Below are 24,416 nucleotides of genomic sequence, written 5' to 3' on the forward strand. Positions count from 1 at the left end.
AATGCCAGGCCTTATAATTAGCCAGTCAACAAAGTAAGGAAAATGACTTTTAAAATTACACAAAGAAACACATTGACATAATGAACCTATACGTTGCAGTTCCTGCTTTAATTGATCACACTTTTCACTGAAAATAAACAAACATAGGGGAACATTTGGTGAGCAGAAGGGCTGAGAATGAGCTGAATTTAAAGGCTTATCTTTTCAAAGGGGAGCTGGCAAAGCTTTCTGTTTGCCTGCTGCATTTGGACCCAACTCAGGAGACACGGCGTCCCCATCATACTCTCTGCACGGCACATTCTCGGCTCGTGTCCTCCTAAGTGACAAGCCTCGCTGGTCTCGCACAACTGGAGAACTTGAATAAATGTGTGTGAAGTGGAAAGAGCAATGGCCTCCAGCGGGTGGCCAGCATGGCCAATGTCTGGCATGGTTTTGATTCGCTGAAGATAATGGATTTGGGTCATCATATGAGCTGGGGTTTGTCCAGTCTCAGTGAAGAAAAATGAAATTCCACTTTTATCACATTGGGGCTACTGGCCAATTTATTAATTTGATACTGATTTTCAGTATCCAGCAGCTTTCAAAAGTATATTTGCACATCTGTAGCCAAATGCTCTCTGTAAACACTTTAAACATTTCAGTTCATTTACTGTAATCTATTCATCATCAGCAACTGCAGAAGTAGCAGCCACACATCTCAGTGTCTAACTGCTTCCTAAGGCCAGTCTTATCTGTTCCTTATGGCCTGAGCATTGTTACCCAATCACAGTGATTGATTCACTGGCTGAGCACAATGCACTCCATATGAATATTGCCAGTACATCTGGTCATGTGTTCAGATGTCATTTCTCCCATGGAATATTTCTATTTCCACCAGATCGTGCGCATGTCTGTACAAAGATTGCATGCACGCTACAGGGATATCCAACACTGTCCCATCTACCTTGGCCACAAGACAGACCGATCTGACTGTGCTCAAATCAGTATTCAGCAAATCCATACGTCTGTTAAATGTGACCTCAATGGATAGCAGGCAACATCCAGAGATAGGATACAAGTTAATGACAGGTGAAAACAGCAACGGAGTGACAGGCAAATCAGGCCCATGCATATATACCTATGTAATATAAGTATCACTTTTCCATTTTGTTGGCACTTTTTCAATTCCCATAGCCATGTGTTGTATGATATGCTTGTCTGTTGCCTTAGTTCTTAAGACAGTGAAAGATGCATAGGCTAGCATATAATGGACATGAGCCAATACACAATGCATTTCAATGTGACATTCATATATTCCCATATATTCCATAATTTAAATCTATATGCATTTATTATTAATAGATTTTTATTGGAAGAACACTTACCTGCCCATCCTGCAGGAATGGTAGGTGGAGGAGGTGGAGTTGGGGGCAATGTTGGCACTGGAGTTGGCTTGACCACTGTAAGAGACACAACCCCAAAAATAAGCATCCTCAGGGCACCAAAACCCACGGCTGCCAGATGCTGGCATAGAATAGTGGTAAGACATACACGTGTGCTCCCTGACGCTGACTCCAGGTCCCTCCAGGTTGGGTGTCTGGACAAACACAGTGGCATTGTACAGTGTGTCAGGACTCAAGCCATCAAAGCAGTACTGACTTTGCCCCGCCGTGATGGTGATCTCATGCTGTCCTCTGGCCCCCGCTGCAATGATGGAACAGACAGTGTTAATACCAGCTGGATCAAACCACAGTCTAGATGGGTGCTCTTTTTACTATATTGTGGATTTATCCAGCATAATGCTAACCCTGACTTTGAACTCTTAGGCAGGCTAAATATCTCATAATTTATTTAGGGAAACACCATATGATACCAAACTATCCATTCTTTATTAAGTCAAGGACTTGGTGGTGAATTGATTTCCTCTTTCTTGCAGCCATTTTGGCATATTTTGTAATGTCTCAGTGGAATTCCTAGCACATTGTTTACTTCTCGGGAACTTGGCGAAGACACACTGGCTGTCAGGCTAATAACTACCATGAGCACTTATAGATACTCCAACATCCTGTTTTTACAGCCATCTTTATGTGTGAATATGAGCCAGATGGATTTTAAAAAAGGAGTGGTGAAAAGGTTTTGGCTGAATCGGTGAAAAAGTTGGTCGCGTGCATACTGCATGTTATACGTCCTGCTTAGGATAAACTAAGGATAAACAGGCAGTCTAGACATGGTCAGAGCCACTGATGAGCTCTAATTCCAGAAGACAGATGACTGAACACAAGGCTATGGTCACTGCTTGGGTTTCTAAGGCAACATAAACAAAAACAACTGTATTTATACAAACAGGAGTGGAGGAGAGGTAAATTAAACGATCTGAAAGTGATTGGAATTTGTGTAAGTGGATGCTGCATGACTCACGGTCAAGAGGCTTGAGCTTGATCCTGTAGGAGGTTGCTGCTCGATGCGGAGCCCACTTAATACAGAACTTGTCATAATCAATGTTGTATGTTTCCAGGCTGGTAACATTGAGGTACACTGCACATCAGGGCGGCAGCACAAGAAATGATCAGTGATGTCACTCAATCAGAGAAGAAGAGGATAGTCTGGTGGTCATTTAAAGGCTTAAAAAACTACTGTAACAGATGCCACCGCTACCTCAGAATCTACTACAGAATCAGTATTACAGCACAAGCAAATTCTATGGTTTATACTGCATCATTTTGGAAATTTTGTATTATTGTTTGATGAGATAACTACAACCTACATTAGGTCCTCAATTGGGCTTTTACATTACATAGTTTGACACATAAGGAAGAACCACATACGTGTTGTTCCTTGCCCCATGAGCGCACCACTCACTCCAGCATCATACTGCGCAACCACTTTCACATCGTAAGTGGTGCCAGGGAGGAGGTTGTGAAGACTGTATGAGGTGACGTCACCGACAAACACCTCCAAGGACTCATCCGTGTCTAAGTAGAGAACATCAACAAAACTTTAGTCATGGTCTTCGATAAGCACAGAACCAGGTTGAATTTTGTAGGTAGCCGTATGTACCTGTGGGCTGGTATACCAGTTTGTAGCCCAGCACCGGAGCTGGGGCAGGGTCCCAGGAGACACGGAAACGGGTGTACCACTCATCAGACACACGCAGGTTCTGGGGCTCCAGCAGTCCAACTGTTTTGCCCAATCAGACAAGGGACAACACATCAGCATCTAATCCACACTGTCAGTCCCACCCAGAAAGAGCATGCTAATGCACGAGAACATTTCCAAGGAATAAAGCAAGCCTTTAATGGCATGGTACAGCCTGGGCTGCTACTGATTGGCTTCCATGGTTTTCCTGTCCCAAGTTTATGCTGTCATTCTGAGAAATATGCATGTTTACATTGGGTTTATTTTTCCTGTGTTAGTGGGTAGCTGTAGAGACAGGTCTTCTGGAGGCTAGCCCATGCTAACTGCCAGGTGCACTGTTATTGCATGCCAAAATATATATGAGAGAAAACTAAGTTAGAATAATGTGTAACTGTCAAGGAGTGGCCTGTGTCCCTTCAATAAGTCAATTGCAAAATCCCTGTAAGAATGTGTAAACTGTAAACTATCCATGCTTACATACATAGATTCCAATTAAAAAACACACATTTCATTCAAGTTGGCCAGAATACCTACTTAGAATAATGTCTTTGTGTGGAAAAAAAAAAAAGTCTTTGTGTGGTATTTTTTATATCCTTGAATCCTTTAATTTTTTATATCCTTGAATGTGGCAAGATGACAGATCTACTTATTGGTTGGGAGTCAATGTCCATCACTAATCCTCTATATCATGTGTATACCACATTATAGGCTTGTCTTGTTTGTGACACACTGTAAACTCCTTCTACAAGTATCAAAATCATTACTTCTAAATCCAAACCAAAGCATTAAAACAATGGTCTATGTGCGCATGTCTATGACTTACGTGTTTTCCCGTTTCCAACCAGAATACCTCCGTTTCCATCTGCATAGATGGCCTGCACTGTGATATTATAGGGAGTGTCAGGAAAAAGGTTTTGGAGGATAGCATTGTTTCTGTTTCCAGGAACGGCAGTCTGTGAATGAAAAACCAACAGACATATGGATCTCAGTTGGCTCGCCAACCGACTTTAGAATTACAAGATAGAACAACTCCTTCGAGCAGATATTGGTGGTGTGGGACCTCCTACATAAGCCTACTCAAAGCTGGAGGCATTTTTGAGGGAAGGAAAGGAAGAAACTATTAGAGAGTGATGCCGATCCCCAGAGCTCTGGCACTTTAACCTCAGTAAAGATTTCCCTCAACAGTCACGGCAAAGGAATCAGTTCATTTCCCCTCTTTTACCAAAGCTTCTAACAGGTGCTGGCAGAACATACTTGACATAACAACAGCTGGTCAAATCACCCAGTAAATGATTTTTCTCACCCACTCACTGCAGTTCCTTGTAATAATTCTGACAGTTATACAGATAATTAATGTATTAGGCATGTTAATATAAAAATCCACTAAAGGCAAAATCTGAATAAATAAACATTACTAGTGTCTGTTAATGTCAGTAAAAAAACTGGAATATGAAATGTCAAAATAAACTCAGTGGTAGGGACTCCACTGAGGTGTTGTATAAAACGTAACCAGTCACATACTAGTGATGCGATGCCTGGATATATATTGTATGTAAATACTCACAAATTCAGTGATGGGGTCCCCGGTAGTGGGGGCATATGCAATCTTGTACTGCTGCACAGGGCCTTCTGCGTGGTCCCAGCCGATGCTGAGAGTGCTTGTTGTGGCATCAAACACACGTAGGTTCCTGGGTCCAGCTCTTGGCACTGAAACAACCATCATCACCACCCCCCATTAGAGCGCCATGCATGTCATCTCAGACACACATATGTCACCACAGACATGATAAAAACACTGACTCCACTGTGCATTACTGCTTGAGTGCAGGCGTTCACGTTTGTATATTAGAAGTGCAACAGTAAAGATTTTGCTCACATGTTTTCCCATTTCCTTTGACAGGTGGACCATCTCCATCAGCATACAATGCCAAGACATTCACAGAGTATGGCGTGTCAGGGATGAGTTGATCCAAGAATGCATTGTTAGTGTTGCCTGGTACCAAAACCTGAGTATAGAACCACAATCCAGATAACACAGAGATGAGCACATTTAAGTGTGCCTTAGCATAAAAAAATCAGTTCTTCAGCCTTCACTAATCTGGCAACACAAATATACATAATGACCTCACTGTTAATCCCCTGTTTAGATTAGCGTAGCATGATAACATAGCCGAATAGATGTGTAATCCAAACAAAAGCTTAGGGGTTAAATGCTAAATAAATACTTTGTCCTTTGCGCAGCTGCCTCTAGCATGCCGCAGTGAGGACAGCTGCCATTTGTGAGTGAGAGGACAGAGGCTTTAGCTACTTGTGCACGTCTATACTTGTCTGCTGCTAGCATTGAATGGCCTGGGGGGATCCTGTCCTCAACCTTTCTGCACACAGGAGGATTATTGCGAAGTCCGACAGCTATCCTTGTGCCTTTTAGGTCATTAAATCATAGGGACTGCAGGTGTGTGCGAGACCAGCAAATGCACATAAATTCACCTCTGTAACATGCACACATGGCAGAGAGTGCATGAGGCATGGAGGTGCAGTGATCACTCATATAGGTGGAAATTAACTAGGTGTGCGTTCACAGGTGCAGTACTCAAACGTACTGACACTACAGTACTGACACTTTGGACATGAAGAACCACACGAGAGAATGGTGGAAGAAACAAGGTTACTCTACTAGGATTTTACCTAAAGCCAATTTAGCACAAAACCTCAGAAGTTTCAAAAAAGCTCAGAAATCCATCAAACCACGTCAGTCATAAATCCAGCCTCGGTCGGAGTCTTGGTGAAATGTACAAAGTTCATTAATGTATTTTAGAGATGTGCATAGTACATGTTTTGTGATGTATTCTACAATGCTTTTATGGAAAATTAGCCCTCTTGCTAATTTGCTAATCCAACATTTGTCCACAGATTGACAAAATGTTAAAACCTGAAGTGCAGGATTTCCGGATTATTAAAAATCATCATTGCAATTACCAAACATCTGTGCAATTACCGCGCATCTATGAGATTAATAAGACACTGGCCTAAGAGCATGTATGTTGCCATGACCCAGAGAGCATAGCTGAGTCCAGCCTGGACACTGTCCAAGATGGGTGGGAGAGAGGCACAGCCAAGGGATGTGAGAGATTGCTTAGACCTCCGTCCTCCTCATACCGCAGATGAAAAGTGTGTGTGTGCATGTGTGTGTGGGGGGGGGGGGGGGGATAATTTTTTTTAGCCCAATTATGGCTTGATTCTGAAGGAAAACTAGAGAAAAAACAGGCATAGTCTACCTTGCCAAAACCTTTAAAACGGTTATTGGTTATTGGTTAGGCTTACAAAATTCTTATTATATAAAGCTATTACATATTTTAATCCATATATAATAGCTATATGTTCCCTCATCCTCAGAAGGTGTCAGAAATTCAGAGCATCTGCATGCTTGTGTTTGTGGGCTGACAAACCATGAATGAAGTGACTCACAAACTCTGAAGGCCGGACTCCACTGAGAGGCGCGTAGACGACACGGTACTGCTGCACCTGGCCCGAGGCAGGCTCCCACCGCACGTTCAGGCTGTTGGGGGTGGGATTGTAGACATGGATGTTCCTTGGCGGGATACGCGGGACTGCAGGAGGAGGTATACGATGGAGAGGGCGTGCTGAGCAGCTAGCCTTTCACAAAAAAAACCCACAAACATCACTCACTCCAAGCTAGACATGTAGGAAACATTTTGGCCCGGGATGCAGGGTTTGCTCGCTTCACACAGGAGGCAGCTCTGTAGAGCTGGGGAGAAAATGCTGAGCTAAGACAGAAGCGCAGCATGAGTTTTTTAAAAGACACACCCACTGGAAACCCGCAGAGGTTAGGGTCGATTCAGGCACCACGCTGAAACTAAATGTACCCTCAAAGCGGAAGCAGATGTAGCCTTTAATAGCTCTGCACAAAACTGCAAAAACCTCAAAAGCCTATTTGCTAGAATAATTGTCCCTGTATCATCTCTGGAGTGATGTTATGTCCATGAAATGCATGAGTGCAAAGGAAAGACTTTGTGCATTAGGGCATTGAGAAGAACTTAAGCACAGTGCCAGTTCATTTCAATTGTGCATAATGTGCAATCTACTCAGACTGCAAACTGCTCAGCATCGGAAAAATTTAGCATGGTGTCCCATACATTAGGATATAATGTGCAGTAAATCATCAGGTTTTACCTAATCATCGGTTTGCATGCATGAATACACAGATCTCTGCTGGGTTTAGTAAAGCCTCAGCAGGGCAGTGGAGAGGACTCAGAAGCCAGTCTGCACCATATGCGCTGTAGTGTTAGCACTCTGTTTTGATTTCCCTGAGGATCTGCTAAGTAAGCACGGCATGAAACATGAAGGCATGAACAAAATGTTATGCCACTCAGTGAACAGCATATAGATAAGCCATCAGTCTTAAAAATATTTTCTTCTAAAAAAAGACTTGACTAGTACATATGGAGCCTCACTAATTCTGTTTCCTTGTCATTATATAAGACTGCATGCCAGTGGTAGCGAGGTACTTCAGCTTCTTCCGGCACACTCACGTGTCTTGCCCTTTTCCGACTGGCGAAGGCCTTCCCCCTCAGGATACACAGGAGCCACAGTTACGGTATAGACTGTGTCTGACAGCAGGTTCCTCAAAATGGTGTTGGTGGTGCCTCCAGACACTTGCTCCTGTGGACACATTAGTGAGGGCGTGAAGAAGAGCTCTTGTTCATGATAGTGGGGTTTCTCAGTTGAGAATAAAAATAATAACAATATTGATATATTAATAATAATAATAATATTATTATTATTATTATTATAGGTTTTTTGCATGGCAATCATGCTAAGATGTTTGGGCCAAAGTAACTATATCCACACTCATAAGGAATATGGCTGAGAGATGTTCTGGTATTTTACCATATCTTCGGCCCCTCCAGAAGCAGGCACATAGAAGAGCCTGTACTGACGGACGTTTCCTTCAGCGGGTTCCCAGCGGATTCGGAGGGAGCTGGTTGTGGGGTCGGTCACCTGAAGGTTCTTCACTCCACCCAAAGGCACTGCAAACCACAAGGCAGCAGAACGTTAAAACCATCGGTTCAAAGTCAAGAACAAGACTTATCACTTATTTATAAGATTTGAAAAATCTGTAAAATCAAATGCATTGTCAGTATATTCTGGATTGGTACGCACAAGTCTTTCCATTCTCTGTTTGTCTTTTTCCCTCCATATCTGCATATACTGGCACCACGTTGACTTTGTACTGAGTGTCTGGCTTCAGGTTCCTCAGAATTGTGTTGGTCGACATTCCAGACACTTGATCCTATAGGAAAGGTCATATGGCACCATCTATTAACTACTTCTTGGTTATCCAGCTACAACAGTGGTTCCCATTTCCCACTCCTGGAGAGTCTCAGATGCTCAAGCACATTTTTGTATTTACCTTAATCTAACAGACCTGGTTCAGCTAAAGATCCAAATGATCAAGCCCTTGATGAAACTTTCAGTGGGTCTACTTTAATTAGAGAAGGGATATCCTAGTGCCTGGGTCTCCAGGGCTGGCTTGAACTGGGGGCTGGAGGCATGCAGTGCCTATTACCATACCATGCTCTCAATGCCCCCGGCAGCAGGAACGTAGATCACATTGTACTGGCGCACGTCTCCATCGGCTGGATCCCAACGGACCCTCAGAGAGCTAATGGTTGGATCTGTCACCTGAAGGTTCTTCACTGCACCCAGGGGCCCTGAACAAAATTCAGGGTGCCGTGAGCCAACATAGTATGAACTGGGGGACCATCCGTATAAATCTCAGTGACATCAACTGGGCACTTACGTGGTTTTTCCAGTATCTGACCTCCGTTTGCCCTCCACGTCTTTATCATATATGGGCAAGAGTGTGACCTTGTAGTCTGTATTGGGATCTAGATTACGCAAGATGGTGGTAGTGGTGCTGCCAGAAACTTGTTCCTGGTTGCAAAGAAAAAGTGGGAGAAAAAAGTGAAAAAAGAAAAAAGAAAAAGAAAACTTTTAAAAAAATCTAATATGTGAATGAAATTGTTATGTTAGAAACCTCAAACTGGAACATATTATTACTATTGCATATTAATTACTATAGATTATATGCTATTGCCATTGGTATACTTTAAGAATAGTTACAGTATATTTTCCTTTCATGTTATTATTTTTTTTAAAGTACAATATTTAAAAATTGCCACTTCAGTCCAGCATGAACAGCTTAGCATTGTTAAAAAAAAAAAAAATTATCCATTAAGAGCAAGAGCTCATAATCTAAATCCTACCATTTTCTCCTCCGTTCCTGGCTGTGGTATGTAGACGACCTTGTAATGGCGAGGTTTCCATCAGCATGCTCCCAGACAACAGTCAGTGTGTTACTAGTTGGGTCAGTTACCTTCAGATTCCGAACTCCACCCAATGGCTCTGGTGAATGAAATTCATCATTAATTTTGCTCCTGATCTGTATCTTCATAGCTTGTGGACAAAAGCCATTCTGAACAAGGCTTACTTGTCTTTCCATTCTCTGACAGAGACTTGCCCTCCATCTCATGGTAGACAGGCACCACAGTGACGGTATATTCTGTGTCAGGCTCCAGATTCCTCAGAACCATCTGAGTGGTGCTGCCTGAGACCTGCTCCTGCTCACACACAGTGTAAGTATAGCAAATAATGAGAAAAAAAAGAGGGCAAAAAAACCCCAAAAATGTAATGTTTTTTTTTGTTTGTTGTTTTTTTAAGAAGTGGCATTTAAGAAGAGATGTTTCAGGCTTTCTTTTGAGGGCCAAAGGGAGAAAGAACATGATTTTGTCCTTACTCTCCATCTTACAGGAATGTGAAACCAGTACCCTTTGGCTTTCTCACCACATCTTGCTCTCCGCCAGCCGCTGGGACATAGATGACGATATACTCTCTCACGCTGCCTTCAGCTGGCTCCCAGCGAACGTTCAGAGTGCTTATGCTTGGATCTGTAACCTGCAGGTTCCTCACGCTACCCAGAGGCTCTGAGAATCAAACATTTGAGTCAATGTTTGACAAAGTCGCCTTAATCTCACAGTTATTTCTTTGTACATCAATCTCATTGTTTATATATATATATATATATATATATATATATATATATATATTTTTTTTTTTTTTTTTTTTTTTACTTTTTTTTTTATAATGCAGCAGCTGTAGGATTGAGATCAAATACATCTGAGGGGTTGCTGACTAACCACAATTGGGGTTGCTATCATAATTACTTACTTGTCTTCCCTTCTCAGAGAGGCTTGGTCCATCCCCCTCAGCATACACTGGCACCACTTGTACAGTGTAGAGTGTGTTGGGCTGCAAGTTCTTCATAACCAACGTGGTGGTACTCTCAGATACTTGTTCCTGTAAGGAATAATGGGAGAACAAAAACAGCATATAACACCTGTTGCAGTGAATTGTTTAAGGGAATGGAAAACCATTCATCCACAAAGATAATTAAACGTTAGCTCAATTCATGATTGTTTCTAGAAAAACCTAATCAGATCTTATTGTTTGTGCCTGCTAATTCTAGATATGTAAAAGAAAAATGCCTTGAGGACCTTTTTTCCAAGTGCCAAGCAAAAATGATTTATTACTGAAACAAACTGTATTATGTATTATTTATTACTTTATTATTTATTATTCAACCAAACTACCAACACTCAACTTGCTCCTGAACATTGGCAAGTCAGAACAATGCTGCTCAACTTTCACCTTGAAATTGAACTAAATACAACATAGACAGTTCCAATAAGCTTGTCATTCATCAGAGCCTATGCCAAGCACTTGCATTACACACCTCAATAGAACCTCTGACTGTCAACACATGCTGTCAACATTATAGAGACATGGAGGTTGTGATGGAGAGAATGGTTCAAAGTTGGTACCGTGAGCTCAGTGCCTCCATCAGTGGGAACGTAGATAACTTTGTAGCCCTGCACATTCCCGCCGGCAGCGTCCCATGATGCCGTGAGTGTAGTGAAGGTGGCATCAGTGATATGGAGGTTCCTCACGCCACCAAGAGGCACTGGGATGAAAACAAAAACAATGGCTATGAGCAAAATAATACACTTTCAAAGGCCCAACTATCATAAACCTGGGCTTGAATCGCAAGAAAATTCACTCTGAGGGGACGATAGCTGAAGGTGAAAGTGGAACTCACAGGTCTTTCCATTCTCAGACTGGCGTCGACCTTCAGTTGCTGGGTAGACGGGCACCACTGACACAGTGTAAAGAGTGTCTGGCTGTAGGTTCCTCAGTACAATAGTATTTGTATTACTAGGGACTGCTACCTGTTTGAAACATGAGACAAATGTTTATTGTTTAGTTTTTCCTTTTTCCCCTTTCCCTCCAAGTCTCTTCGACGAATAAAAAATCCATCAGATTTACTGACTTGAACTGAAGATATTGGTTCCACATGAGGTATTTGCTTCAACAGTGCCCATACATTTGCTTCAACAACTCTACATTCAAACATTCATTTATTAAATTAAACCCATGTGATCTGACCTAGTGTAGTTCCTTATTCCCTTTTTCAGTATATTTCATGAAAGAAATGGTTATGTTGGGAGAACATTTTTACTAAGACTTCTGAAGTCTGCTGAACAAGACATCACTGACGTGCATTGATGACCGAGGGGTATATCGCATAGCAACAATGACAAAACCAATGCTCGATTTCCAGAACATGGCGTTTTTATCTGAAGGCACTTCAGCTTTGAAGGTATGATAATGGAATGGTAATCTCCTGCTCTGCTAATTACCCTCAATGCCTCACAGTATACTGAGAAAATAAAAAGAATAATTACAGGGAAAAGAGGTTTAACAATGAAGTAGACATATTAATAACATAAAACATAAGGGAGAATAAAGATCCTGTATCCTTTCAAAATGATTTGTGTACAGGCGGAGGGCCTCTGTAGAGGACTCTGCAGGCTTCTGCAAAGGATCCTGGGTAGGCTTTCAGCAGACCTCAGTGTAAGATATATTGTCTCTCCACCAGGCTCAGGATAGTATAGAAAAACAATCTTCTTTAGGATAAGATCAAGAGTGTTCTCATGGAATGTAGTAGTAATGGGTTCCAGCTAGTGTGGGTGTTGAATATCAGTTTGCATATATTGACTAATGTATGGTTTGGATATAAAGGTGGAGAGAGCAAACAGAAATATGTAAAAGAAGGTGAGGTGAATAATAATCACTTCTACAAATGTATATAAATGTGAGTTCTTTGTGTGATTGTTAGACATTCCCTGGAGGGTGCCTCGATAATGCTTGTTAACAACAACTTGCAATAAAGGATGGCACAAACTATTCTCTTCAACTAACTCTGAAGTCTTCATCTTTATTTTCTATTGGAATGTTTCACTTTAAAACTAGCTGATTGGGGATTTAGAAAAGACAATACTCTCAAAAAAGAAATAAGTAAACAAATAAAATTGAAATTGACCATATTAAACTGATAATTTCAATATTGGTTATGTCAAGCCAAGTTATAAAACCAAACAATACATGGAATGGGGTAGTACTGTTTGGTTGCCTAGGTCAACACCTGGTATGTATTCATATTGTTTTTCATATATGGCCCCAAGAGGAACCGTTAAAGGCTAAAATATTTAAAACAAGCAAATATAAACAATAGCAGACTGCTACCATGTCCTCAGTGCCTCCAGCCGTGGGGATGAAGAAGACCTTATACTGGCGCACCGGCCCCATCAGCAGGGTCCCATGTTGTGACAAGAGAGGTCATTGTGGGGTTGGTGACCCTCCAGGTTCTTTACGCCACCCAGGGCCCCTGCAGCACACAACCAGAGTTTTATTTTACTGTTTTTGCCATTGCAATGGTAATAGAAGGCTCAGTTCTTACTTCTGACAAACATATCTTCTTACATTTACAGCACACAACTGTTATACACCATGAGGACCACAATGCAGATCATTCTCAGTCTGATTAAAGCAATCTGCTTTTTAAATCCTCTGTATTTTCCATGTCAATATGAAAATAAGTCCAAATCAACGCAAAATTACATTGGTCAGCCGCCTTTGAACAAAAAAAAGGAAAACTCACTTGTCTTTCCATTTTCTGTCATCCTCTTGCCATCACCCTCAGCATACACAGGGTACACTGTAACAGCGTAGAGGGTGTCGGGCTGTAGTCCTCTCAGAACCGTGGTGGTGGTTGTTCCTGACACCTGCTCCTGTTAAGCCAGTGTGCAACTAATGTCAGTCAGACTTAATCTCAGTCATAAGACGTTAGTAAACTCTTTTAGAAGCATCAACCATCCCATAATCCTACCGATCCTACCATGCTTTCAGGCCCGCCGGCCGCAGGGATGTATACAACTTTGTATTCCTTCACTTTTCCTTCAGCTGGCTCCCAGCGCACATTCAGAGTAGTCATAGTTGGATTCAACACCTGGAGGTTTCGCACTCCACCCAGAGGTTCTGTGAGGACACAATCACTAGTACTTAGACAATGTCGTTCATTGTTTAGCACCTGAAATTACATCCTATCTCTGACATCATTTGGACTCAAAGGATAGCCAAGGGGCTGATATTTAAGAGGAAAGCGTCTTTAAGTCAAGCTTACAGCTTGGGAGGTTTCTTTTGAAGCCACTTACTTGTCTTTCCTTGGCCAGAAATATCTCTGCTTTCTCCACTGCGGTAGATAGCAGCTACGGTGATAGAATAGGGAGTGTCAGGAGTTAGCTTCTGAAGGATAACACTGTTCTTCTTTCCCCCAACCTGGGTCTGTTTGCAAAAGATGTCAGCAGTCAGGCACTTTTGTTTGTTTTAAACAAACAAGTCTCTCAAAGTTTAACAGTGATAAAGGTCTTCAATTGAGCCACTAGCTGATGTGTAACATCACTTCAACTGCTAATCCTTTAGCTGTGCCTCTGGACTGAATCCAAGACATCAACCTCATCCTCACAGTGTTAGCCAAACATGCCCAGTGCAATATCTTCGATCTTTTATGAGTTCTGACTTTTATTAACACAGTGTATATAAAGCACATCTCAGCTGAAGAGCTGTGGAATTCTATTAAACTTGTAATTGTACCATTACAGTTGTCTCCTGAGTCATAAAGATAATGGAAGAAGGGTTCCCCAAGGGTCAATGCATCATCCTCTGCATTTTCCAAGTAAATAGTTCTTTGAAATACTTCAAAGGCAATGAAAATGCATACTTCATGTCATTGTGCTTTAAGACCAGAAAAGAAACTAGTTTTAGAAGTCCTTTTTTAATTTTATTCATATTTAATTTCACTGAGACAGTAAAATATTTCTTCGTGTATGAAAATTATTGATTGATCGATCAATTATGTATAAAAGGGGCGTGAGAGTGTACCCTCACAGTTTGAATTAAAACTAAAATACAGACTATGCATTATCTCCCTTATATTTCTGGTCATATGTCATTTGGCAATTCATTTGGAAATTTGTGTTCAAATAAATGCAAGATGAAAACATCTATGATATGTACAACTTAGTATTTACCTGACTCCTGGGGGTATTTCAGAAAGTTGGCTTAACAAACTTTAAACATAACTCTGAGTTAACTTGACCCTAACTCAACCCAACATACCCAGAGTTATCGGTTCCTGAACAGCCGATTAGAGTGTCAACGATGGAACTCGGTCAATTCTGAGTAGACTGAACTTAACAGACGTGTGTTCATGGTTAACTTAAAAACCCATAATTTTTCTTCCGCCCCATTCTTTCGCTTCTCCCCAACCTTGATTTTTCACCTGTTTCTCATTTCTCTGATTATCTATATATTCCCTGTGTTCATTCATTGCACTAAGCCTATGTCTACGTTCCTTGCCTTAAAGTTACATTTCTGTGTTCAGTGTATTGCCTTGTTGCCTGTTTTCCTGTTAGTTTAGTTTGGTTTCACTGTGTTTAGTTTTTTCTATTTTGTTTCCTGAGTTCATATTGTATTCCAGTTTTGTTTCATTTTCTGAATCCCCCGTCCTTGTTATTCTGGACTTGCCCTCAATAAATCTGTATTTGTCCTCAATAATGGTGCTCTTCTCAGCATATGCATTCGCTCTGCATTTCAGGAGCCTCGATTGTTGCATATTAACACATAAAGTCAGATTAATATATTTTACTATATACAATTTTTTACAGACCTTTTGCAAATTGGTAGGGAGGTTAAACATTCATCTGACAGGAAACAAATTTGAAAAACTTTTTTTCTTTTCAGTATAGAAAAGAGTTCACTGTCTTTTTTTTAAGTATAGATGAAGACAGTAATGGTTTTGCTGTTTAATTCTTATCATTAGTGTAGTTTTGGTGGACACTATAGTGGTTACTTACTGTGCTGTAGATAAGTATTTTAGAAAATTAGCCACTGTTTCTAGACCCAGATTGAGAAACTGAGAAAAGTTTAGGATGTTAATAAACTGCATTCTGTCAAAACCTTTCACAAACAGAATGAAAAATATTAGCCTGAAAAAAATCTTGGCAAAACTGTATCATCTCAGAAAAAAAATTATTTGTGATATCCATATTTTATCTAAGAACATACACATCCTCTGATGTGCGTTGGACATTCCAAGGCAGGACGCATATGCTGATTTAACAAACTTGAAATTTGTGTAGAATGCCACATTTTAATTACCAAAATAATAACGTGACTGAAATTGTGAAAACGTGAAATTGTACACCAATTTTCCTTTTCACAGAAAAGTAAAGATCATTGCCATTTATTCAGAAATGTGTCAGTAGCATGTTCCTCCAGCTGTAGGAGTTAGGAGCTGTGGTGATCTGGGCACCAGGCTCAGATGGATGGGGGCTAGAACTGGGTGCTCAAAATGTGGAACTGCTGAGGAGTCCTAAGGGCATTGTTGTAAATCTCTGCTCGAAAGTCTTCACCACTACATATCTGCCTGCTAGGTCAGAGGAAAGGTGGAGGAAATCTAGAAACTTGTATGCAGATGCAGAAAGGATGAATTCTGCTATTCTGAATGACAGACTACTGCTTACTATTTTACAGTACAATACTACTTTACTAAAAGGTACATATAAAAGTTGCACTAAAAGGGCTAGTTTAAGCCATGCCCATTTTGGTTTCTGATGTAACCATAGTCCAGTTACTTGGACATTTTAAATTGCATTGTAAACAAAAATAAGTGCCAAAGTCATCATGGATAAGACTTTATGATTCTTAAGACAATTGGTCTTATGATACTGACTATGCTCTTCAACACAAATTGCTCATTCAAAAATGTTTAACAGAAAGTTTGTGTGTGTGTGTGGCTGGCGGGGGGGGGGGGGTTGCAGAGGTTGTTGAGGGGTATAGAAAACACCTTATGGGTGTGATGAGTCACTGCATAAAGATTAGCTGTTCCTGTCTGTCTTCCAGCTTTCCAGTACCTTTCCTATGGTAATTAATAACATAAGGCTCAAGATGTTCTCTAAAACATTTTTTAACTAATGTGGAAAGTTCTAGTGGGCAGAGTCAGGCCAGTTAAATGGGCCTATTACCTCCTAGTTGTAAAGGTCTGTGCAACACAGAGAAGGTGATGGGGTGCAATCAGACTTACAGACAGAGTTTTTCCACCAGCCACTGGCTGAAAGTTGATCTTGTAGTTCTGAACTGGCCCTGGGGCATGATCCCATTTGACAGTCAGGGTGGTGGTGGTAGCATTGAACACCTGCAAGTTCTGAGGGGGTCCAGTGGGAGCTGGTAGCAGACACAAGCTCAAATTAGCATCACATCGCAATGAAACATTGACTACTTGGGTTGATTGCTAGGAGCAGGCATTATTAATCAACCCTTGAAGATGAATGGAAAGCACAAGGGTGGTTTGTGATGAAGACAGATGTCAAATATGAAACATGGCACAGCTGAGAAGGTTATGTATGCACATGCAAATGTAAGGACAACAAGGGCTAATGACACTGGCATGGAAAGACACTGGTGACAAATGATCGGTCAGAGATGACAAGTGACAGAATGACTTTCATGACAAATTACATAAATGATGGATGGAGAATGGTTCTGGAGGGATACTGCTGCAGTTCCATGGTCACATTTCATCTGCATTTGCAGCACTGGCTTCAGAAATGCACATGCAGTTTCTTCCTTTGAAAGTGTGTTTTTATCCACACTTTCATACCCATTATTAGCTTTACCATTAGAGGTATTATAATGGCAATTTCTACTTGTTTGAAAAACATACCAGGTGTAATGATCTTTGACGCTAGAAAAAGATGTTAAGAGAACAATATGTTATTCAGTTTGATTTATGAATAGATATTTTGAAAGTGTGCTACACGGTTTATTGCACTTTATTATTAATAACTTGCATTCACTAGAAGCAGTATATTAATAAAACTATGACAGCAAAAGGTATTTTATATACTTCATTTTTTGTTTCCCAAAGTTTTATTTCCAAGCTTTCTGCCGTGATTGTACTGTGCGTATTTGTATTTGTCTGTTTATTTGTATTTGTGTGTGTGTGTGTGTGAGAGAGAGAGAGAGAGATAGAGAGAGGTATGTCTCACATGTACGCTGGCTGCCCATCAGATCTTCGCTCTCAGACTCGTCAGGGTAGATGGCTGTGACTGTGACATCATACAGAGAGTCTGGGTCCAGTTGCGTCAGAACATGAGATGTTTCCTCACTGGTCAAAATAGCCTTGGAAAAGTGCACAGAATTCCACTTACATTTAGGAACATGTTCAACAATAATAACTGTAATATATAGCACCAAATTACTAGAAACTCAGTTAAACTTACATATTGGTAGTCAGTATCCCCTTTTTTCATCCACCCAATGCGGTAGAGGGCAACGTCAGGGGCGCCGTGTTCCCATGTAGCCCTAAAGGAGGTCTGAGTCACCTCAGAGAACTTCAGGTTCTTTGGAGCTGGAACAACATCTGCATGTATAGACAGAGGACATGGTGACAAACGTGGTGATAAGCATGTGGTCGTGACCCAGGTCATCAGAAAACCGCTGCCTGCATTTGCCAATGCCGTCCCGACGCGCTGTGTTTGTGTGAGCTAGTCAGTTTGTGTGTAAAACGAGGTGGGTTGTGTGACAAGTAGAAAATATCATTTGCCAGTCAGTCAAAAGCTGCTTCCCACACAAAGAATTATGAAAGGAATATATGCACACATACTCTCTGGAGATGCATTGGTGAAATGTGGGAAACTTTCTGATGGCAGGAATGACAGATCTGCTGTTGTCATTTCGGCAATACTACAGCAACCTATGGCAATGATCTGTGATATTTTTTGATGATAAGCGAACCATGAATTAGCTGAACACCCAAGTGGACACAGTAAAAAAAAAGTATAAGCTCACCTGTAATCTCACTACCAGTCATACTGTTTCCTGGACCTTCGTCATACACAGGTCTGACAGTAATGTTATATTCAGTTTGAGATCGGAGATTGGTGAGAACCAGGGTCGTGACATCACCTTCCACATAGACCTAGCAATTAAACACCAACACATGTCAAAAACAAGCGTGGACCAAGAAACTGCTTCTGCCAATTGCACACAAACACATTTTAGAATTGCGGCTTTGTGCTGTGTTGGCCCGTGACAAATGGGTTTATGTCAGACGTAGCGCCAGTTCCTTTGTCCCCTAATGCCACATTGTAATCCCTCCTCTCCTCAACATACAGACCATATCTTCACAGTCTTCACTTAGCTTGGCTGGAGGGAAACAGCCTTTTTCCAACTGTGAGAATATTTATGAGTGCTGGCAGTCCCGATAAGACACTTGCAGTGCTTTTCAAGCAGTAAGCAACAGAGCTCGCAAATTATGCAAAGGGAGAGTTGTGGTGTGTGAGCTAACACCTGTTCCTGGTTATATAACTATGAATACATAAATATATAAATGTTTTCCTGGAGGCTTTGAGAATAGATGAAAAACAAGGCCTTGTACTGAATACCTCTTTCACCTCTCCATCTTCGGGTTTGTAGGTGATGCTGTACTTCCGCACTTTTCCTGGAGCTGCGTCCCATTTCAGACGCATAGAGCTGTGGGTCGCGTCGGAGATCTTTAACTTCCCAGCAGGAGGCAGGGGCACTTGGGCCATAAGAGAGACAAAAACAGAGATAAAGGGAAGAAGGAGAGAGAAACAAAGACAGAGGGAGAGATGTTGGGAGGAGGGCAGAGGGAATATGGTTAAAAAGATGAGTGAGGGATATCCAGCAACTGCAGGACACACTTGGACTGCTCATGAAGGTGCCAGTGGAAATTTTGAACTCTGTGTGAAGGAAGTGGAGGCTGACGTACGGGTGACTCCCTGGTCCATGAAGGGTTCACTGATTCCCTCTCCATGTAGGGCAAACAGTGAGATTGTGTAGGCTGTGTTGGGGACCAGCTGCGGCAGCAGGACACGATTCACAGATGCTGTAAGACGCATCTGCAGAGGAGGAAGGCTGGATGTTAGTGGGAAAGTAACACAACCAATCAGCACTCATCAGGCAGACGTTTTTGGAGCACCAGGTCCAAAGTGTAAACCCACACAACCGGTTGTTTCCTAAGGTATGTGCTCTCTGCAGTGACTGACTTCACTTTAGTGGCAGTACTAACAAAGCCCACAGAAGACGAGAGAGAGAAAAAAAAAACATGAAGCATCTGTTCAAATTCTATTTGGTTCATATCATTGCAATGACTTCAGGGGGGAAATAGGCCTCACACTGCCAACATGACCTAATCCTTGCCATTACGTTCTCATGTCCAGAAAGTCTGCTTTTTGTAGACCTTGCCTGAACACCACTGTAAAAGCACTAGCTTCCTGCTTCCCTATGATCGCTGCATTGTTTGGCATATGGAAGGAGTGAGGGTCTGCTTGCAGAGGCCTGGTCTACACTCTCTCAGGGCCTTGTAAAGCAGATATGGAAAGGTTGAGCACTAGGATCCTGAGGGAGTGGGCTCACCTCTTTTTCCATGGTGGGCACAGTTGCATTGATGGCACTGTACAGTAGCATGTAGCCGGTTGCGCCACGCACCAAGTCCCACCTCACATACATGCTGGTCAAAGCCTCATCATAGACCACCATGGTCTGAACACCAGGCAGGGGCACTGCAAGGAGAAAATCCAGAGGTTGGTTAGCAACTGGTGTGGCAATGGCCTCAGCAGACTACAAACTCGTCTTGGCAGTTATACCAACCAGACACAAACACAAAGGTAGAATTTGAAATACAACTCGGATTTTCACTGATCTGATTACATAGTGTAGTAGTCAGGACCATCTGTATTTATCATATTTGAAACCTAAATGACTGAGATTTTTCAACTTAAAAAAAAATCTGATTCATCTTTACTCAAAGTGATTTATCTCTATTCAGGTCATGTAAAAGTTGTAAATTTAACACAATAAAATTAGCTAACATTTCTTTTTTATAGTGCTTACATACTTTAGATACATTCATAGCAACAAGTGGAGTATGAATGAGGGTGGCGTAACCTCACACTACCATGGCCATTAATCAGTGATTCACAGTTGGTGGAAAGACAATGTTCCTAAATGGATTGGAAGAGAGATAAGTGAAATCCCAAGGTTAGGCTTTTGATAAATCTGTCACAGACAAGCTTCTCCAGCAGCTGACTGATTTCTTCAATACGTATTTTAGTCCAAAAGACCTAATCTGTATTCTAACAGAGTTTGTGTGACTTAACGTTGTCAGCCAGAGGAGGCTGGAGTCTTGGTTCCTCTCAAGGTTTCTTCCTCATGCTCTAGGGACTTTTCGCTTGCCACTGTCGCCCTTGGCTTGCTCACTGGGGGCTTGGACATTTGTAAAGCTGCTTTGTGACGGCAATGTTTTTAAAAAGCGCTATAAAAATAAATCTGACTTTGAAATTTGATGTGGACTTTAAAATTAGTGGCCCTGCAGGCCACATCACATGATTTCACAGCTTTCAGCCCAGTGGAGAGGGAACCCAGCCATTTATAAACAGCAGCACCCACGTAGGAGAACGGGGAGCCAAGCCAGGGCGTGAGCTTAACGTGACGACATAGAAAGCCACAGCAATCTAAACCATCTAAATGGCTGAGACAAAGGTGAATTTTTTTATGGCACAGAGAAGGCTATTGTGATGTTCGACGTAAACATTACTACTAGGACATTCAGAAAAGACTTGCACCAAAAAGTGGGAGTGAACAATAAAATGTTTCATGTGATTTATATGATGACTTAGCCAAGTTTGCTTTATCAGCTCATAATAAGACTGAAGTTACAATGCTGAGCTGAATGCCTAGATAAAGAGAAGTGTTTTTTGTCACTCACTGATTTTCCAGATGCTGCATTTGTGAATTATAGCAATGGAATTAAAATTACAATGTGTGGAATCAAGAGTACATCTACATATCTGTCACTTTAAGATTAGCTAAAGGCTTCTTGTAAAAAAAAAAAGTCCAGGTGAGTGAAATGATGGATACCTCAACAATTCTAGTATTTATCCAAAGAGATAGCAACCAAACAAGGAGGAAGAACTAACCACATCAGGATCTCAGTTTATTTATTTATTAAGCACTTAATTCAAGTAAGTTCTCCCACATTATTCAGAAAAGTGAGTTCTACAAGCATCTGGTCAGTAAACGACCACCCTCACTGCCTCCGTCGCCTTCCAAAGCAACAGCTGCCAGTCAGAATCTACTCCGGAGCAAAGGAAGTGACCTCAGAGTTTAGTTTGTGTAACCCTGAGGGGGTTTTGTTGGGGAAATCTGGAGGATGTGTTAGGCAAACAGCAGGAAGGGGTAGGAGTGGTAAACATTTGCAGAGCTTACAGGTTGTTTCTGTGCCTTTGAGGGGCTCACTGCTCTCCTCCCCGATCTCGGAGAAGACATTCACCATATACTCGGTGCGGGGGCTCAGGTTCTCCAGAACAATGGTGTTCACCTCACCATCCACATACACCTGTGCAAAAACGCATAGCAAACCTGTGAATCTGTAGGTCCATTTAGGCAATGAAAATGTGGAGAAAGCAGGGAGATAACACTGAAATGATCCAAAAAACAGCCTTGTTGGATAAGGCTGTTCAGGAAATTGCCCTGGAAGAATTGTGGAATCCCTGTGATAGTTTTGATTATGGTAATGATTAATGCTTCATTTAGATCAAGTCTGGGAAGACTATTTGATATTTGATACACTGAATGGTTCGAGCTCCCATTGCTAAGTTTATATGCTGTATGGATTTATATGTTTTTTATAATAACATTTGTTTCCACTAAAATGTAAAACTGGTATATCCTGTTATGTAAGGGTAGAGATGCAATATATAATTGTCACGGAATGCTCCCCTGCCGAGTCACATGGTATGGCCTGCAGCATGCAGGGGACTTTACGTTTGTTGCCATGCCCTCCATGATGGCATGCACCTGCACGGGGTTAACGTTGATTGTATGTCTGTTTATTTAAACCCCTGTCAGTCTGAGCCTCATTGTTGGTCATTGTTCGTGTTAGTGTGATGTTACTGTCAAGGAGTGTATAGCCACTGTTACTATAGCCCCATGTTTGTATCATTTTATGTTGTCACTGTTTATATTGTTTGTGTGTTCCTGTCTATTAGTGTTATGTGTGAGTGCCATGAGTGTCCTTTATGTTTTCTGTCATTAAATGTTTAATTTTGTCAAGGGAGTCTTAGAGTCATGCTCAACGTCCTGCGGCACTCGGGCCGTGACAATAATTTTTACCAAGCCTAGAAACATTACTTTATAATGTCTGTAATGGAGGAAAAGTGCTATAGATGGAGAAATAAAAGCAATACTAACAAATAAATGTAGTCAAGAATACAGACACTATTAACACTAATTTGTCTGTTTATCTACATACCTTTGGTATTAGTTGTTTTACATCCAATTTTAAAAAATGAATTCACTTATTAATAAGTGTGAAGTATGTCTACACTGTGAAGTGAACTGGTGTGTAATTCCAATGCTAGCTGGGTTCTCTCACCACTTTTGTTTCCTCTCCAGCAACTGGGACGTATTCTAGGCGGAACTTCTCAACAGGCTCATCAGGAGGCATCCATGTGACCTGGAAGGAGTGGTGAGTGACCTCTGACGTCTCCAGGTCAGTCGGAGTGCCTGGGCCTCCTCCTGGTTCCGTGAGCAATGTTAAAAATTTATATATTTATGAGGTGTCAAATAGCCTTCAAACCAGGACACAAGTGAGCTGCAAATTCACCCTATAAGCCGGTTTCAAAACAGTTAGGTAAACCACTATCTGCGCTCAACCAATGGTCTCCAACATAGAGTTATGACATTGCTATGCTTTGAGCGAAAGCTATTTCAAAAACAAATTGGCAAAGAGGCTCGAGGGTTAACATCCACAATGGTTGGCAAGCGGTTGAGAAGTTCAGTTCAGCCAAACCATGTTGCTCTGATTAATAATCGAGGCCTCCTCTTCTAGACTTATGTTCCATAATTCTGCAGTAAAAGATCATTCCCAGCTTCAAGTATTATAATTCAGTCATTGTTTGTCATTCCAAAACAGTCTCACAATATCAGTATTAATAGGCTCTGGCATTCAGAAAACAGCTCAGCCTCAAAGCATGTTTACAGTGGTGTTTGCATTAGTTTGTTTTTTGTTTTTGTTTTGTTTGTTTCTGCATGAACAAAGGGGTTACCCAGTCCTTTGACGCTGTTACAAAGATTGTCCGAGAGGTCATCCACGATGTCCAGTAGGAAGGAAAAGTCATTAACATTGTACATGTGGATCTCATCTGGGTCAGAGGCAATAGACCGCAACTCATTCTCATCAGCATTCTTCACACCTAGGCATGAAACCAAGGCAGAGTGTCTACTGGGTAATTCCAAACCTCACATTCACTCTGCTAAAAACATGCAAGCCAGACTGCCAAATTAGAGGATCCTAGTGGGACTGGCTGCAAATGGACGCAATGCATCCCACCTGGAAAAGCATACAGCAATCCACAATCATTTTACTACTGCCAATGCATGTAAACATTTTATCACTTATTTTCTAATGCTGCTATTTTTAAGTATGTTCCCTTAAGAAATCAGGAACCAAAATTCTCATCAGTAGCAAGCAAGGTGAAATGACTGGTAGTATTACTTTACATTTCTACCAGCAAGCGGTATGCATGAAACTGCTTAAATAGTCACCCACCAATGGCATAGAGCTCGATGCCCTCATCACGCAGGTTCTGAGAGCTGATGATAATCTCATCCTGTGACTTGCCATCAGTAATGAGGACGCCGATTTTACGGGAGTCAGGCCTGAGGCCCACATTTGGTTTGAAGTTGTTCTGCAGGATGTACTTCAAAGCCAGACCTATCAAGTAACAAGATGAGAAGAA

At 41.5% G+C, this 24,416-nt stretch overlaps 1 protein-coding gene across 1 annotated transcript in view; it reads right to left on the bottom strand.

The window, feature by feature from the left end:
* col12a1b (collagen, type XII, alpha 1b) overlaps positions 1-24,416 on the bottom strand; it is a 64,276-nt gene that overhangs the window by 17,865 nt on the left and 21,995 nt on the right. Inside the window, 39 exon segments of the mRNA XM_035524284.1 lie at positions 1,365-1,439; positions 1,531-1,683; positions 2,398-2,514; positions 2,805-2,951; positions 3,037-3,156; positions 3,938-4,067; positions 4,679-4,821; positions 4,991-5,120; positions 6,580-6,722; positions 7,665-7,794; positions 8,023-8,162; positions 8,296-8,425; positions 8,707-8,846; positions 8,925-9,069; positions 9,402-9,457; positions 9,460-9,540; positions 9,626-9,755; positions 9,979-10,118; positions 10,359-10,491; positions 11,016-11,155; positions 11,291-11,420; positions 12,778-12,831; positions 12,833-12,892; positions 12,894-12,919; positions 13,193-13,322; positions 13,430-13,569; positions 13,746-13,875; positions 16,676-16,815; positions 17,315-17,335; positions 17,640-17,772; positions 17,874-18,013; positions 18,442-18,571; positions 19,038-19,174; positions 19,385-19,514; positions 20,032-20,177; positions 21,883-22,012; positions 23,051-23,193; positions 23,724-23,870; positions 24,227-24,391. Of these exon segments, the coding sequence (XP_035380177.1) occupies positions 1,365-1,439; positions 1,531-1,683; positions 2,398-2,514; positions 2,805-2,951; positions 3,037-3,156; positions 3,938-4,067; positions 4,679-4,821; positions 4,991-5,120; positions 6,580-6,722; positions 7,665-7,794; positions 8,023-8,162; positions 8,296-8,425; positions 8,707-8,846; positions 8,925-9,069; positions 9,402-9,457; positions 9,460-9,540; positions 9,626-9,755; positions 9,979-10,118; positions 10,359-10,491; positions 11,016-11,155; positions 11,291-11,420; positions 12,778-12,831; positions 12,833-12,892; positions 12,894-12,919; positions 13,193-13,322; positions 13,430-13,569; positions 13,746-13,875; positions 16,676-16,815; positions 17,315-17,335; positions 17,640-17,772; positions 17,874-18,013; positions 18,442-18,571; positions 19,038-19,174; positions 19,385-19,514; positions 20,032-20,177; positions 21,883-22,012; positions 23,051-23,193; positions 23,724-23,870; positions 24,227-24,391 (4,755 nt within the window).

The sequence above is a fragment of the Electrophorus electricus genome, chromosome 3 (genome assembly GCF_013358815.1).
Source record: "Electrophorus electricus isolate fEleEle1 chromosome 3, fEleEle1.pri, whole genome shotgun sequence".
NCBI lineage: Eukaryota > Metazoa > Chordata > Actinopteri > Gymnotiformes > Gymnotidae > Electrophorus > Electrophorus electricus.